General features: G+C 41.4%; 1 protein-coding gene and 1 pseudogene across 2 annotated transcripts; one reads left to right on the top strand and one right to left on the bottom strand.

Annotated features, from left to right (window-relative positions):
- Nucleotides 1-1255: 1255 nt before the first annotated feature.
- Nucleotides 1256-8922, top strand: IL36G (interleukin 36 gamma). Of its 2 annotated transcripts, XM_003277691.3 has the most exons (5): nt 1256-1328; nt 1870-1943; nt 2469-2573; nt 3255-3394; nt 8103-8896. In XM_003277691.3, the coding sequence occupies exons 2-5, from the start codon at nt 1889-1891 to the stop codon at nt 8310-8312; spliced, it is 510 nt and encodes a 169-aa protein (XP_003277739.1). In that variant the 5' UTR covers nt 1256-1328; nt 1870-1888; the 3' UTR covers nt 8313-8896. The 2 variants fall into 2 exon arrangements, with proteins under 2 accessions (XP_003277739.1, XP_012367920.1); XM_012512466.2 differs by lacking the exon at nt 2469-2573 and having other exon boundaries at nt 8103-8922.
- Nucleotides 3683-4685, bottom strand: LOC115838378 (annotated as a pseudogene).
- Nucleotides 8923-13743: the final 4821 nt, after the last annotated feature.

The following is a 13743-nucleotide window of genomic DNA, read 5'->3' as shown; positions in this document are numbered from 1 at the left end:
TAAGTCCTACAAAAGTGCTCCTTTGAGACCTAGGTTCTTTTGCTCCCTTTTGTTTCCTTCCTGTAGTTGTTACTATCCGAGATACCACAGCAATCCCTTAATCTTCTTTGGCCTTCCAACACACGTGTATCTAGTTCCTTTTATTCAATTCCTTTTGTTTGCAATTCCTAGCATGTATTCTGCTTTCAGAGGGATCCCAATTGGAAATTCAGGCTTAAGGGATTTGGGGGGTCAAATGATGGGAATTTTGGATGCTGTTTTGTAGTGAACATCCCAAGAAAGGAGTTATGTTGACTGATGTGTAATGGAGGGGATCTTTAACAGGGCAGAGGAGACTCAAGTGAGGTGGCACTGGCTCAGGTTGACTTTGAACAAAAGTGCACCTGACATTACCACACTCTTTCCTAGGGTCATAGAAATGCTGGAAGCCAAAAGTGATAGAATTGGGGCTATGGCAGGAAAGGATCATGTTCTTCCAAGGCCAGAAAGGAGATGAGGATGAAAAGTAAGAGACGTTGAGTCAGGAGATTCTTTGCAGGGCTGGGAAGAGGGGCTCATGGATGAGCTTATCTGGAAGGTTCTGTCTCATTCTTTGTGCTTTTCTTCCTTATAGACGGGTAAACCTGAAGCTCTTAGTGCTTCAAGTCTGTCTCCTAAAACTCACTTCACTCTAGTAGTTAACTTATACCTCAGTAAATTTTTAGGCTTGGCTACAGCAGATAGGATGGGGTGTATAAACAAGATATAAAAATAACTATTACCACTGATCAGGAACCTAGGGCAGAGGGTGGGGGGATAAGATGCCATAGGGACCTTGCCGAGATGTGTGGCTAATTTTACTCTTACAGGTTGCCTTTAGTCTGACTGCAGAGGGCAAGGCTCCCAGTCCCAGGAGATGGAGTCCCTGACATGAGAGTGCCTGGCATTTCCAGTTCTAGCTCCAGAATGACATGACAGGAGAGCTGAACTCCGGGGAATTCCCTTAGTTTCCCCTTTATGAGAAACCTAGGATCTGTCATCAACCTCATTTCCTTGTGGTTGATTTTGTGCGGGTTGGCTCAACACTTATTTCTCAGGGAGACCGGATGGGTGATACTTGTGCTTATTCTGTGATTTCTTCCTCCGAGCCTCACAGGATCTTCTGGTAGGAGGAGCTGGTTTTCTTTCATGTCATATGTTTCTCATGCCCCACCCAGGAAGCTGGGGCCTCCCTCTCTGCTCATCCAGATAAATGATCCAGGCTCCGTTAGAGCCCATCACTGCCCTTGGAAGTTGCTGGAGTCACGATTCAGTCCCCTGGACTGTAGATAAAGGCCCTTTCTTGCCAGGTATAGTCAATAGCTGGAAAGCCTCTTCTCCCTCCCTCTGGGCCTTTCCTCTCATCTGTGCTTTGGGGCTTAATGAAGGGAAGGGCCACATCAGGCTGGCTCTGTGCCTTGTCCTGTGTGGCGCTGTTTCTCACTGGGGAGTTGCTGGGACCCTGGCAGAGTGGCCCTGGCATGGGACCCTCCCCTGCTCCTAGGCAAAAACAATGCCGACAAAGGGGTGGAGGCTTCAGAGAAGAGGAGGCAAGGCATCAGGTGCCTGTGGGTTATTTAAGGTCAAATTTTATGCCTGGCCTTTGAACTCCTAGGAGAGACACTATCATACTATCTGGATCTCCAGGTGGAGGAAAATTCTACCTGCTCTCCCTTTGCTGATGCTTCCTTCAAGTTTTGTCCCAGATGTGGCTCAGAACTTCTGACCAGAGCTTCGTGTCAGGCCAGGTTTCCCAGCTCCCTGTCTAGAACGAGGGCCTGAGGAGCTAGTGTCCTGGAAGGTCTTGGAAACATCTCCTGTGGTTCATCTCTTCTATGTCTGCCTTCACAGGTGCTGAGACAACCACACTATGAGAGGCACTCCAGGAGACCCTGCCGGTGGAGGAAGGGCCGTCTATCAATCAAGTGAATCAAGTGCTGTTGGGATGGGGCTGTGGAGGCTTAGGCCCTCTGCACTCACACTATCTCCTGTGGAAGCCCCAGCCTTCTCTGCTCCTCTCTGTGCACTGCCCTTCCCACCTGGTGCTGCCCACCTACCACTGGGCCCTGGGCTTCTGGAGGGTGGGAGCTATTGCTTAGTCACTGCTCCAGCTCCAGTCCCCAGCACCGGGCCAAGCACTGAATAGGCACAAAAGAGGGAAGCTGGGCCTTGGCACACAGGTTCTGTGAGACAGCTCATTGCCCTCTGTCTTGATAGTTTGCCCTCTTAAACCAGTGTCTTCCCTTGGTAGCCCTTGCCTTCCTCACCAGAGCTCACAGCTTCACTAGAAAGAAAGACTGGGCTGATGGGTGATGTGAGTGCTGCCAGTTTGGGGATGCAAACCCATATCTCCCTTACAAAATGGCCTGGGTTAGATACTTTTCTCCTGGGTCTAGTAAAGCAGCCTTGATTATAATATTTCTTCATTTTTTTCTCTATCCCAAAATCAGTGTATAAACCTATTACTGGGACTATTAATGATTTGAATCAGCAAGTGTGGACCCTTCAGGGTCAGATCCTTGTGGCAGTTCCACGAAGTGACAGTGTGACCCCAGGTGAGTGGTCACCCTGTGCCTTCCCCACCGTTTGCACTGCTGTGGCTGGGAAGCTGGCACCAGCCTTCTGTAAAAGTATGACTTTACAATAGGGCCCACCTGGAGTGGGAGAATTTCACACCTAATTGGGAAGAGAAGTCAGGGAGAACTTTGTGTTTCACTAAGATGAAGAAGCCAGAGATGGTGGAGGAGCCTCCTAGGGAGTAGGAAAGCTGCTTTCAGTCATCTGAAGCCCTGCCTTATGGAAGAGGAGTGTCTTGTTCTGCATGACTTCAAGGTGTCCTAAAATGAGTAAATGGGTGAATACTACAGAAAGGCAGGTTTCAGCATCACATTGGGAAAATCTTGCAAAAAGGACCGAGCTCTCCAGGAATCAGAGGGGCTGCTTGGTGTAGGAGCTCCACATCTCCACGTGCTCAAGCAGAGGCATGAGAATCTCAAGAGCATACTCTGCTGTCTGCTTAGCTCTCTGTGTTTGCTCATTTACTAGGGCAGTGATTGGCACATGGTATGAATGAATGAATGAATGAATGAATATGGGGGTTGGCCATTTGGTGGGTCTAGTTGGGATTACACTCCAGCTCTCTTCCAGATCCACTTGAGGATACTGCCTTGCTAAATCAAATAATCTTTTCTGACTTCAGAAGGAAACTGATACCATCTCTCCTCTTATCTTTACAGTCACTGTCACTGTTATCACATGCAAGTATCCAGAGGCTCTTGAGCAAGGCAGAGGGGATCCCATTTATTTGGGAATCCAGAATCCAGAAATGTGTTTGCATTGTGAGAAGGTTGGAGGACAGCCCACGTTGCAGCTAAAAGTGAGTAACTAAGAAAAATATTTAAAAAACCTTTCCTTTTAGAAGTGTTTGGTTGAATACCTAATTTTAGAATTAAAAAAAGCGATAGTCTCATCTTCCTAAGCATATTTATTCTCAGCCTCTTTTAAGTTATGTGCATGCAATACACTTTTCTTTTTATCCTGGCTGTCAGTAGTTAAGGTCCTTGTTTTGCTTTTTTTTTTTCCAAGCCAAACTCTATCCAGCTTTATTAAAGATGCTTTCCATAAACAGTCATGGTATTTCAGGCAGGATATGGGCAGACAATCGTTAAGAGTATACAGCAAACTTCAAACTCCCTTCTTCAATGGACTACCAAAAATCAGAAAGCCACTATAAAACTCAATGAAGTCTTCATCTGATGCTCTGAACAGGGAAAGTTTAGAGTGAGGGTTGACGTTTCACATTTAGCATGTTGTTTACCAACTTTTCACGAGTCAACCCTGACTTTCAGGAAGTGAAATGAAAATGGTAGAATTTATCTGAAGATCCACAATCTAGAAACGGAACCACTGCTCTTTTGACAGGTGCCATCTCAGTGGCATCACTGGAAAGTCCAGAGTGCCTGACATACTGGTAACCAATGATTGAGGGTCAGGTCCTGACAGATGTCTGGGCTTAAAGGAGTTAACTCTATGCTGAAAGATGGAAAGGGAGAAGAGGACATAAAAATGAATTTGTTTTCCATACCACAAGGCTTTTGTGCCAGGGTGGCCATGTGTGTCAAAGTCAGAGAATCCCTCCTCCTGGGAGCCAAGAGGAACTCTCTCAAAACTAGAAGGGAAAGGTGTTTTCCCCACATCGATCCAGCTTCGGAGACATTCTATTAGTGACATATGCCCCTTCCCCCAAAACAACAATGAAGTGTTCTGTGTGCTAAGAACATAGCTTTTAAAAAGAAAAGTAAAACAAAATTCTACATTTTTATAAAACTTGATAAAAAATAGTATTTCAAACTGTACAGTTACCAGAAGTACACAGTTATCAAAAATGCACACGCTACACTTGGCATCTGCAGCACCTTCAGCTTTCTGTGCCTTCCCTGTTTTGGCATCTCCATTTTCTGCAGGGTTATTCCCCTCCTTGCCAGCATCAGCTTTTCCCTTTTTCCCTTTGGGTACCTTCTCTCCCTTCTTTTCAGGGACATTTTTAGGCTTGGCCTCTGGATTTGGAGTAGCAGGTTTAGCAGACAACTTTGCGGGTCTTCTCTGTGGTTTCTCCTTCACCTTGGCTTATCTCCTTTAGCATCCCCTTCAGCCTTTCTCTTGGGCATGGTGGCGGCAACCCCGGCGGGATGTAGGCACTGGGTGCGGGATACAGCAGTGTGCGGGTTTTGGTCAGTCTGGGGGCTGTTCTTGCCTCTTCTTCACACTGCTCCATCTTTCTTAACCTTTGATATATTCTTGGCCTTCATTTCTTCAAGTATATTCTCACCCTTATTTTCCTTTTGAAATTCCTATTCATCCATCATGGAAAGTTATAGACCTCACTTCAATATCTCACGATATCTCATCTAATTTTTTATACTTTCTATCCCTTCATTACTTTTTAAAATTTTGGTGTTGCATCTGGAAGAATTTCTTGCTTTGCTCTGCCAGCTCATGGTTACATTTTCAGTGTTGTCCCTTCTGGAAATCATCCTTTTGTAGCATTTCCTGAAATTTCAATCTTTACTGTTTTAATTCCCAAGCTCTCTGGTTTGTTCTTCTTTTATTTTTTAATGACTGTTTGTCCTTGTTCCACAAACTTCAGTTTAATTCAGTTTGATTCAACACAATCCAATTCAATTAAGCACACGTATGGGCACTTCCTGGCCTCCAGCACTGCGTAGATGCTTGAGATATAGCTCTGCACAGAATGGCAAAGAACCCTGACCATGTGGGGCTTGGATTCTAGTGAAAGGAGAGAAATGGCAAACAATAAATGTAATAGTAGGTAAATTTGTGCTATGTTAGAGGTCTTTACCTCTCCTAGAAAAATAAAAATGGTTACAGCAGGATAGATAGACCAGCAGTACCAGGAACACATGCGGGGTCAGGCTGCAGTGGTGAATAGTGCAATAGGCATCATTGCCTAGGTGAGATGTTAGTAGGGAGTAGAAAGAGCTAGGGAAGTTAGTTAGCAGGTGTCTAGTGAGGGCACGTCCCAGGACCAGTGAGGACCGGTGTGCAGGAGTGAACTGAGGAATGAGCCCAGAGAGATAAAGGCAGACATGAAAGGCTTGTCCTTTGCAAGGACTCAGCCTTGCAATCTGAGTGAAATGGGAAATATTAGAATGTTTTGAACAGAGGAATGGTGTGAAAGGGCTTAGGTCTAAAAAGGATCTCTCTGGACGCTTGTTGATCTTAGACTGTGGCCGGCAAAGGTGAAAGTCCTTCAGGGGACTTTGAGGTGATCTAGGTGTGATTTGATGGGCCAGGAGATAGCAGCAGAGGTGGGGAGAAGTGAGTCAGATTCTGGCAGTATTTTAAGTGGAGGAAACAGGATTGTGAGTGTGATCAATAAAGTCAGGACTGAGAATGACATTTGCTACTTTGTCCTGTCAGCTAAGTCACCCTTATGTTGTGCGTTTGTTCTCAGATGGGGACTAAGAATTGACCATTGCGTTTGGCAATGTGTGGGTCATTGGGGACCTTGGCAGGAGCAGTGTTGGTGCTGTAGTGGGGGCAAAAGCCTGGCTGGAGTAAGTTTAAAGGGAGGAATTACAAGAAAGGAATCAGAGACAGCAGATATGGACAGCGATTGCAAGAAGTTTTCTGCAAAGTGGAACTGGCGGCGGTGGTGGGTAAGCAAAGTAGTTATTTTGTTTAAGATGGTATAAATGACAGCAAATATGCTGATGGGAATGACTAAGAAGAGCAAGCAAAATTGATGGAGCACAAGAGAGCAGGGAGAATGGCTAGAGGGATGTCCTTAAGTTGCAAGTGCAGATAGGACCTTTCACCCAGTCCTCCTCAAGCAGGGAGGTGCAGATATGGGTGCCATGTGCTGGGAGCCCATGTTATGGTGTGGTTTGTACAAGTTGTCTTCTAATTACTTCAATTTTCTCAGTGGGTAGGAAGTTGAAGATGATGATGGAGGAGGTATGGGAGTTTCAAAGGAGGAAGCATTCTTCCATTTATTAAACAGCAAATCTCTATTGAGTAGAATGCTGGGGGCTTTCCTCTGTGTTGAGGAATACAGTGATGAACAAGTCTATCATTCTGGGATTGATAAATAAATATGCTAAGTTTAGATAAGAGTTGGTACTAATGAAGAAAATGACTCAGGAATGTGATCACAATGGGTGGGAGGGGGGATTCCAAACCGATTTCGGCTTGGATGGAATGTTCAATGAAGCTCTCCCCAAGGAGGAGACCGAGGTGATGAGGAGGAGCTGGCCATGGGAAGATGTGGGGCTGGTGTGAGGTGCAGCGATAGTAAGTGCCAGGACCCTGGGTGGGAACAGCTTGGCGTCTTGGAAGACAAAGAAGAAGACAGGTGTGGTGGGGGAATCAGCATGCAGGAGAGTGGTAAGAGGGCAGGGCAGCAGGTAGGCAGGAGCTGGGTGGCGTAGAGCCTGTGGGCTTTGCTGAGAAGTTTCAGTGTAATAACAATAGAAAATCATGCAAAAGGGTATCATAATCTTATTTATTTACTTCAGTTTAAAGTTTGCTTACCTGCCTTTTGGAGCATGATTATTAGAGAATAGAGTAGGTTCAAGGAGAATGTTTAGAAGGTCACCCTAATTGTTCAGCTGAGAGGGTGATGGCCTGGATTGGGGTTGACGCTGTGTGTGGAGTACAAGAAGTGACTCGATTCAGGAAATATTTTGGTATTTTGGAAATAGAGTCCACAGGCCTTGCTCCTGGGTTAGATGTTAGGGGATCAAAAAAAAAAAAGGAAATGTCAAGAATGACTCCTAGGTTTCTGGCCACCCAAAGAAATCAGATTAACTGGAAGCCATTAATTGAGGAAAGGAATCCTGTGGGAGAAGAACTTCCCACTCAGGGTGGAATGTGGCTGAATTACAGATCATTTCTGTGTCTCTCTTGAGATCTTGAACACTTGCAATTTACTTAGAAATACTTATTTTACCTAATATACAATGCACGTACAAACAAATATACAGACATACAGAATATAGTTCCATATACAATATAGAAGGCATTTTCTGATTGCTCCATTTACCTTCTTCCTTTGATACAAATCCTTTGATTTGTTAGACCTTCTTGTGTCTTTTTCATTGGTATTTATCTTTCTCATATATGTGGCAATTAGTCAGAAATTCATACCCTAACCTGGCTGTCCTTTGTCACGCCAGTGGTTCTTGCAGGGTAGTGACTCTCACTGTTGTGGTATTGGTAAAGGAGGTAATTCCCAATTTCTTCCTTTTCCTAAGGATCCCCTCAGCCTCTTGTGTGAGAAGAGTTCTAACTTGTTGTTCAAGTGTGGCTGCTTGTTCATTAAACTCTCCCTTGTAAACTTCCTACACCATCTCTGGATTTGAGGGTGGGGGCTTGGAAGGTAAAATTTCATGTATGTTTGTTTACTCTGCTGCTCCTTCAAAATGTGTGTTTCTCTAGGCCTGCTCTAATAGATGGATAAGATTTTCTGGAACTTTGGAACATATATTGAATTATTATGAATAACCTTGAATATCTCAAACAGCTTCTGTTTCTCCTCATGGGTACTTGTTCTGACATTTCAGGAGCAGAAGATCATGGATCTGTATGGCCAACCCGAGCCTGTGAAACCCTTCCTTTTCTACCGTGTCAAGACTGGTAGGACCTCCACCCTTGAGTCTGTGGCCTTCCCGGACTGGTTCATTGCCTCCTCCAAGAGAGACCAGCCCATCATCCTGACTTCAGAACTTGGGAAGTCATACAACACTGCCTTTGAATTAAATATAAATGACTGAACTCAGCCTAGAGGTGGCAGGTTGGTCTTTATCTTAAAGTTTCTGGTTCCCAATGTGTTTTTGTCTACATTTTCTTCGTGTCATTTTCACGCTGGTGCTGAGATAGGAGCAAGGCTGCTGTCATCATCTCATTTTATAATGAAGAAGAAGCAATTACTTCATAGCAACTGAAGTACAGGATGTGGGCTCAGAAGCAGGAGAGCTGGGTGGTATAAGGCTCTCCTCTCAAGCTGGTGTTGTGTAGGCCACAAGGCATCTGCATGAGTGACTTTAAGACTCAAAGACCAAACACTGAGCTTCCTTCTAGGGGTGGGTAGGAAGATGCTTCAGAGCTCATGCGTCTTACCCACGATGGCGTGACTAGCATGGAGCTGATCTCTGTTTCTGTTTTGCTTTATTTCCTTTTGGGATGATATCATCCATAGTCTTTATATGTTGCCAATATACCTCATGTGTGTAATAGAACCTTCTTAGCATTAAGACCTTGTAAACAAAAATAATTCTTGTGTTAAGTTAAATCATTTTTGTCCTGATTGTAATGTGTGATCTTAAAGTTAAATAAACTTTGTTTATTTATATAATAATAAAGCTTAAACTGATATAAAATAAAGAAAGAGTAAGCTGAAATTAACAAGAGTAGTTGAATAAAGCCTTTGTAGTTGGTAAACCTGGGACTGGGGCTAAGCTGGGGACAAAAGGGCCTTCCTTGGTGGATAGTGATGGGGTTGGGGGTGAGAAATTTGATATGTAACAGGGCTCTGCTATTTGGCTCCTTTCTTTATGGTCAAATAGCCTTGGTTTTTCCCTGCTTCTTCTAGTCTTTTCCTTTTAGACCATCTCACCATTCACATACTGTTTTCAAAAACTTCAGTAAAGGTGTCTTTCTTTTCTTCGTGGAAGAGAAAGCCTTGCTTTCCCAACAGCCACCTTTAGAAGATATATTCTGACGAAATTAAATAACTGACTGATATAGTTTGCATGTTTGTCCTCATCCAAATCTCATGTTGAAATGTAATCCCCAGTGTTGGAGGTGGAGCCCGGTGGGAGGTGTTTGGGTCATGGGGGTGGATCACTTACGGCTTGATGCTGTCCTCAGCATAGTGAGTGGGTTCTCACAAGATCTGGTTGTTTAAAAGTGTGTGGCACCTCCACCCTCACTCTCTCTGTTGCTCCTGCTTTTGCCATGTGACGTACCTGCTCCCCCTTCACCCTCTGCCATGATTGGAAACTTCCTGAGGCTTCCCTAGACGCCAAGCAGATATCAATACCAAGCTTCCTGTAAAGCCCGCAGAACAGAACTGGGAGCTAATTAAACCTCTTTTCTTAATAAATTACCTAGTCTTGGGTATTTCTTTACAGCCATGTAAGAACGACCTAACACAGTCACTGTGTGTACAATTGTAGAAATATATACCTCAAATCTGATTCTGCATATAATAGATTTCTTTATTTTTACTCTAACACTGAAAATGCAGAACATTCTGTTTGCTTAAGTACATTCTTCAAAATAGCATAGCAACTTATTTTTTTTCTACTTTTGGGCAATCAGACTGCATCCACTACTAACAATTACAATAAGCAATCGGCAAGCATGGATTTAATGCGATATCTCTTTATTCTTTAACTTTTTCTTTTTGGGGGGTTATTTTTAATTAAAAATTTAAAAATAATTTTTAAAGCTCAATTTTTACGTATCTTTTTAAATTGACAAATAACAGTGTATGCTTTTATTGGGTACCACATGATGTTTTGAAGTACATATACATTTGTGGAATGGTTAAATCTAGCTAATTAACAAATGTACTGCCTCATATGGTTATAATTTTTTGTGATGAGAGCATATAACATCCACTCTCTACATTTTTTGAAAGAATATATCATCATTTACTATAGTCTCCTTGCTGTAAAATAGGTCTCTTGAAATTTATTGCTCCTACACAACTGTAATTATGTAGCCCTTGACTAACATCCCCCCATCCCTCCTCCTGCCTAACTACACTAGCCTCTGGTAACTACCATTCTACTCTCTACCTCTATGAGATCAACTTATTTTAAATTTCACATATGAGGGAGATCATGTGGTATTTGTCTTTCTGTGTCTGGCTTGTTTCATTTAGCATAATGTTCTCCAGGTTCATCCATGTCATCACAACTGGTGGGATTTCAATCCCTTTTTATGGCTAAATAGTATTCCATCATGTGTATGTACCACATTTTCTTTACCTACTCATCTGTTGATGGACACTTAGGTTGACTCAATACCTTGGCTATTGTGAATGGTGCTACAATAAACATGGGAGTGCAGATATCTCTTTGACATAAAGATTTGAATTCCTTTGCATAGTGTGATTGCTGGATCATATGGCAGTTCTATTTTTAATTTTCTGAGCTTCTATAATGTTTTTCAGAGTGGCTGCACTAATTTAAATGCCCCCCAAGGGTGTATAAGAGCTCTTTTTTCTCCACATCCTTGACAGCACTTATCTTTTGTCTTTTTGATGATGGCCATTTTAACTAGGGGGAAGTGATATGCCATTGTGATTTTGACTTGCATTTCTCTGATTAGGAATATTGAGCATTTTTTCATATTCCTATTGGTCATTTGTGTGTCTTTTTTTTGTGAAATGTCTGTTCAGGTATTTTGCCTGTTTTTCAAACAGGTTATTTATTTATTATTATTATTATTATTTTTTGCAGCGGAGTTGTTTAAGTTCGCTATGTATTTTTGATATTTACCCCTTGTCAGGTGTGTAGTTTGCAAATATTTTCTCCCATTCTGTAAGTTGTCCCTTCACTCTGTTGATTGTTTCCTTTTCTGTACAGAAGCTCTCTTGTTTGATATAATCACATTTGTTTATTCCTGATTTTGTTTTTTGCCTTTGATTTTGAGGTCTTATCCAAAAAATGCTTGCTCAGACAATGTTTCTCCTATGTTTTCTTCTAGTAGTTTCACGGTTTCAAGTCTTACATTTAAGTATTTAATCCATCTTAAGTTTTGTATATGGCGAGAGATAAAAGTCTAATTTTATTTTTCTGCGTGTGGATATCCAATTTTTCTAACATCATTTATTTATTTTTTGATAATAATAATGACAATTATAGCATTTACTATAATGACTTTTAATACTCTAAGGTGTGTGTGTGTCTGTGTTTTAATATTTTACAAATTGTCACAAAGGCACTCAACCCCATAGAAGATGTAGTATTTTTTAGTGTAAAGCAATTTTTATAGTCTTGACAAAAATCATTTAAAATTCAGTCACAAAGCAAATTAATTTTCTATTTCATGAATTAAAAATTAAAAGAGACTAATAAAAAGCTTTATTTGTTTTAAATCATGTTTCCCTTCTTTTTTGGGGACAAAACAATATCTACTTTAATTAGGTAAATCTTCCTCAGACTTTGATGTTGTATTATAGCATATATCATAATCTTACCCACTATGTTTAGAGATTGTTTTTTAAATTAAGTATGTAATAATGCCCACACCTTTATTAACTCTGTTTAGCTGCATTAGTTATGATGATGCTAAAGTCTCTCATATTTCATTTTTTCTTGATGTCATTTCATCAAACCATTAAGACTCATGGTTAAAATATAATAAATATAAAATAGAGGCATATATTTATTTAACACAATGCTTGTTGTTAGTATCATGTTCACAGTGGTGGGAGCCATGACTAATTCATCAGTGTCCCCAGTGCCTTGGCAGTAGGTCTTCACCATTAAACCTCATGTTGTAGAATTACTTTATCACTTGCTTTAAAAAGTGTCACTTGCTTAATAATTTGCTTAGAGTAATGTTTGCTATTAGTGTATAAAAATGCTACTGTTTTTTAGCAAAGACTTGGGACCAACTGAAATGTCCATCAATATTAGACTGGATAAAGAAAATGTGGCACATATACACCATGGAATACTATGCAGCCATAAAAAGAATGAGTTCATGTCCTTTGCAGGGACATGGATGAAGCTGGAAACCATTATTCTCAGCAAACTAACACAGGAACAGAAAAAGCAAACACCACATGTTCTCACTCATAAGTGGGAGTTGAACAATGAGAACACATAGACACGGGGAGGGGAACATCACACAATGGGGCCTGTCAGGGGATGGGGGGTAAAGGGAGGGAGAGCATTAGGACAAATACCTAATGTGGGGCTTAAAACCTAGATGATGGGTTGATAGGTGTGGCCAACCACCATGGCACATGTGTGTAACAAATCTGCACATGTATCCCAGAACGTAAAGTTAAAAAAAAAATGCTACTGTTTTTTTGAATGTTGATTTTGTAACCTGCAACTTTACTGAGTTAGTTTATTAGATCTAAGAGCTTTTTTTCGATGTTTAAGACTTTTAATGTATAAGAGCATGTCAAAAGCAAGCATGGACAATTTAACTTTCTCCTTTCCAATTTGGATGCCCTTTATCTCTTTCTTTTGTCTGGCTCTGGCTAGGACTTCCAGTACTATGTTGAATAGAAGTGGTGCAAGTGGGCATTCTTTTTTTCTTCCAAATCTTAGAATAAAAGCTTCAAACTTTTCCCCATTCAGTATGATGTTAGCTGTGGGTTTGTCGTATATGGCCTTTCTTATGTTCAGATACATTCCTTCTATAGCTAATCCACTGAGAGTTTTTATCATGAAGAGATGTTGAATGTTGTCAAATGTTTTTTTCTGCATCTTTTTTTTTTTTTCCCAGGCAGTGACTTCTCTTTTCATTCTCTGAACAGAATCTTTCAAAAAGAAATTTTTATTTTTAATAAAGTCAAATTTAGCAATTTAAAAAATCATACGTACCATAATTTCTCACTGTATCTAAGAAATCTTTGCTTAATAGAATGAAAAATGTTTACTTCTATGTTTAATTATGAAGCATTTTAGATTATGTTTTCCATTTTGATTTATGATCAATTTTGAATTATTTTTCCATATGCTGCAAGAAATGGATCATAATTCACCTTTTTGTTGTCATTATATGAATATCTCATTGCTTTGTCACCATTTGTTGAACATAGTATTTTTTCCTCCACTGACTGTATTTGTTGTTGTTGTTTTTAAGACAGAGTTTTGCTCTGTCGCCCAGGCTGGAGTGCATGGCGCGATCTCAGCTCTCAGCAACCTCCGCTCCCCAGGTTCAAGCAATTCTCTATCTTCCAAGTAGCTGGGATTACAGGCATGCACCACCACACCCAGCTAACTTGTATTTTTAGTAGAGAAGGGATTTCACCATGTTGGCCAGGCTGGTCTTGGACTCCCGACCTCAGGTGATCTGCCCACCTAGGTCTCCCAAAGTGCTGGAATTACAGGCATGAGCCACCGCACCTAGCCACACTGGTTGTATTTGTATGTTTGTTAAAAATCAGTTGTTCATATATGTGTAAGTCTATTTCTGGACTCTATCCTTTTTCATTGACCTATTTGTCTATCT

The sequence above is a fragment of the Nomascus leucogenys genome, chromosome 14 (genome assembly GCF_006542625.1).
Source record: "Nomascus leucogenys isolate Asia chromosome 14, Asia_NLE_v1, whole genome shotgun sequence".
NCBI lineage: Eukaryota > Metazoa > Chordata > Mammalia > Primates > Hylobatidae > Nomascus > Nomascus leucogenys.
This window is presented reverse-complemented; position numbering and strand designations above follow the sequence as displayed.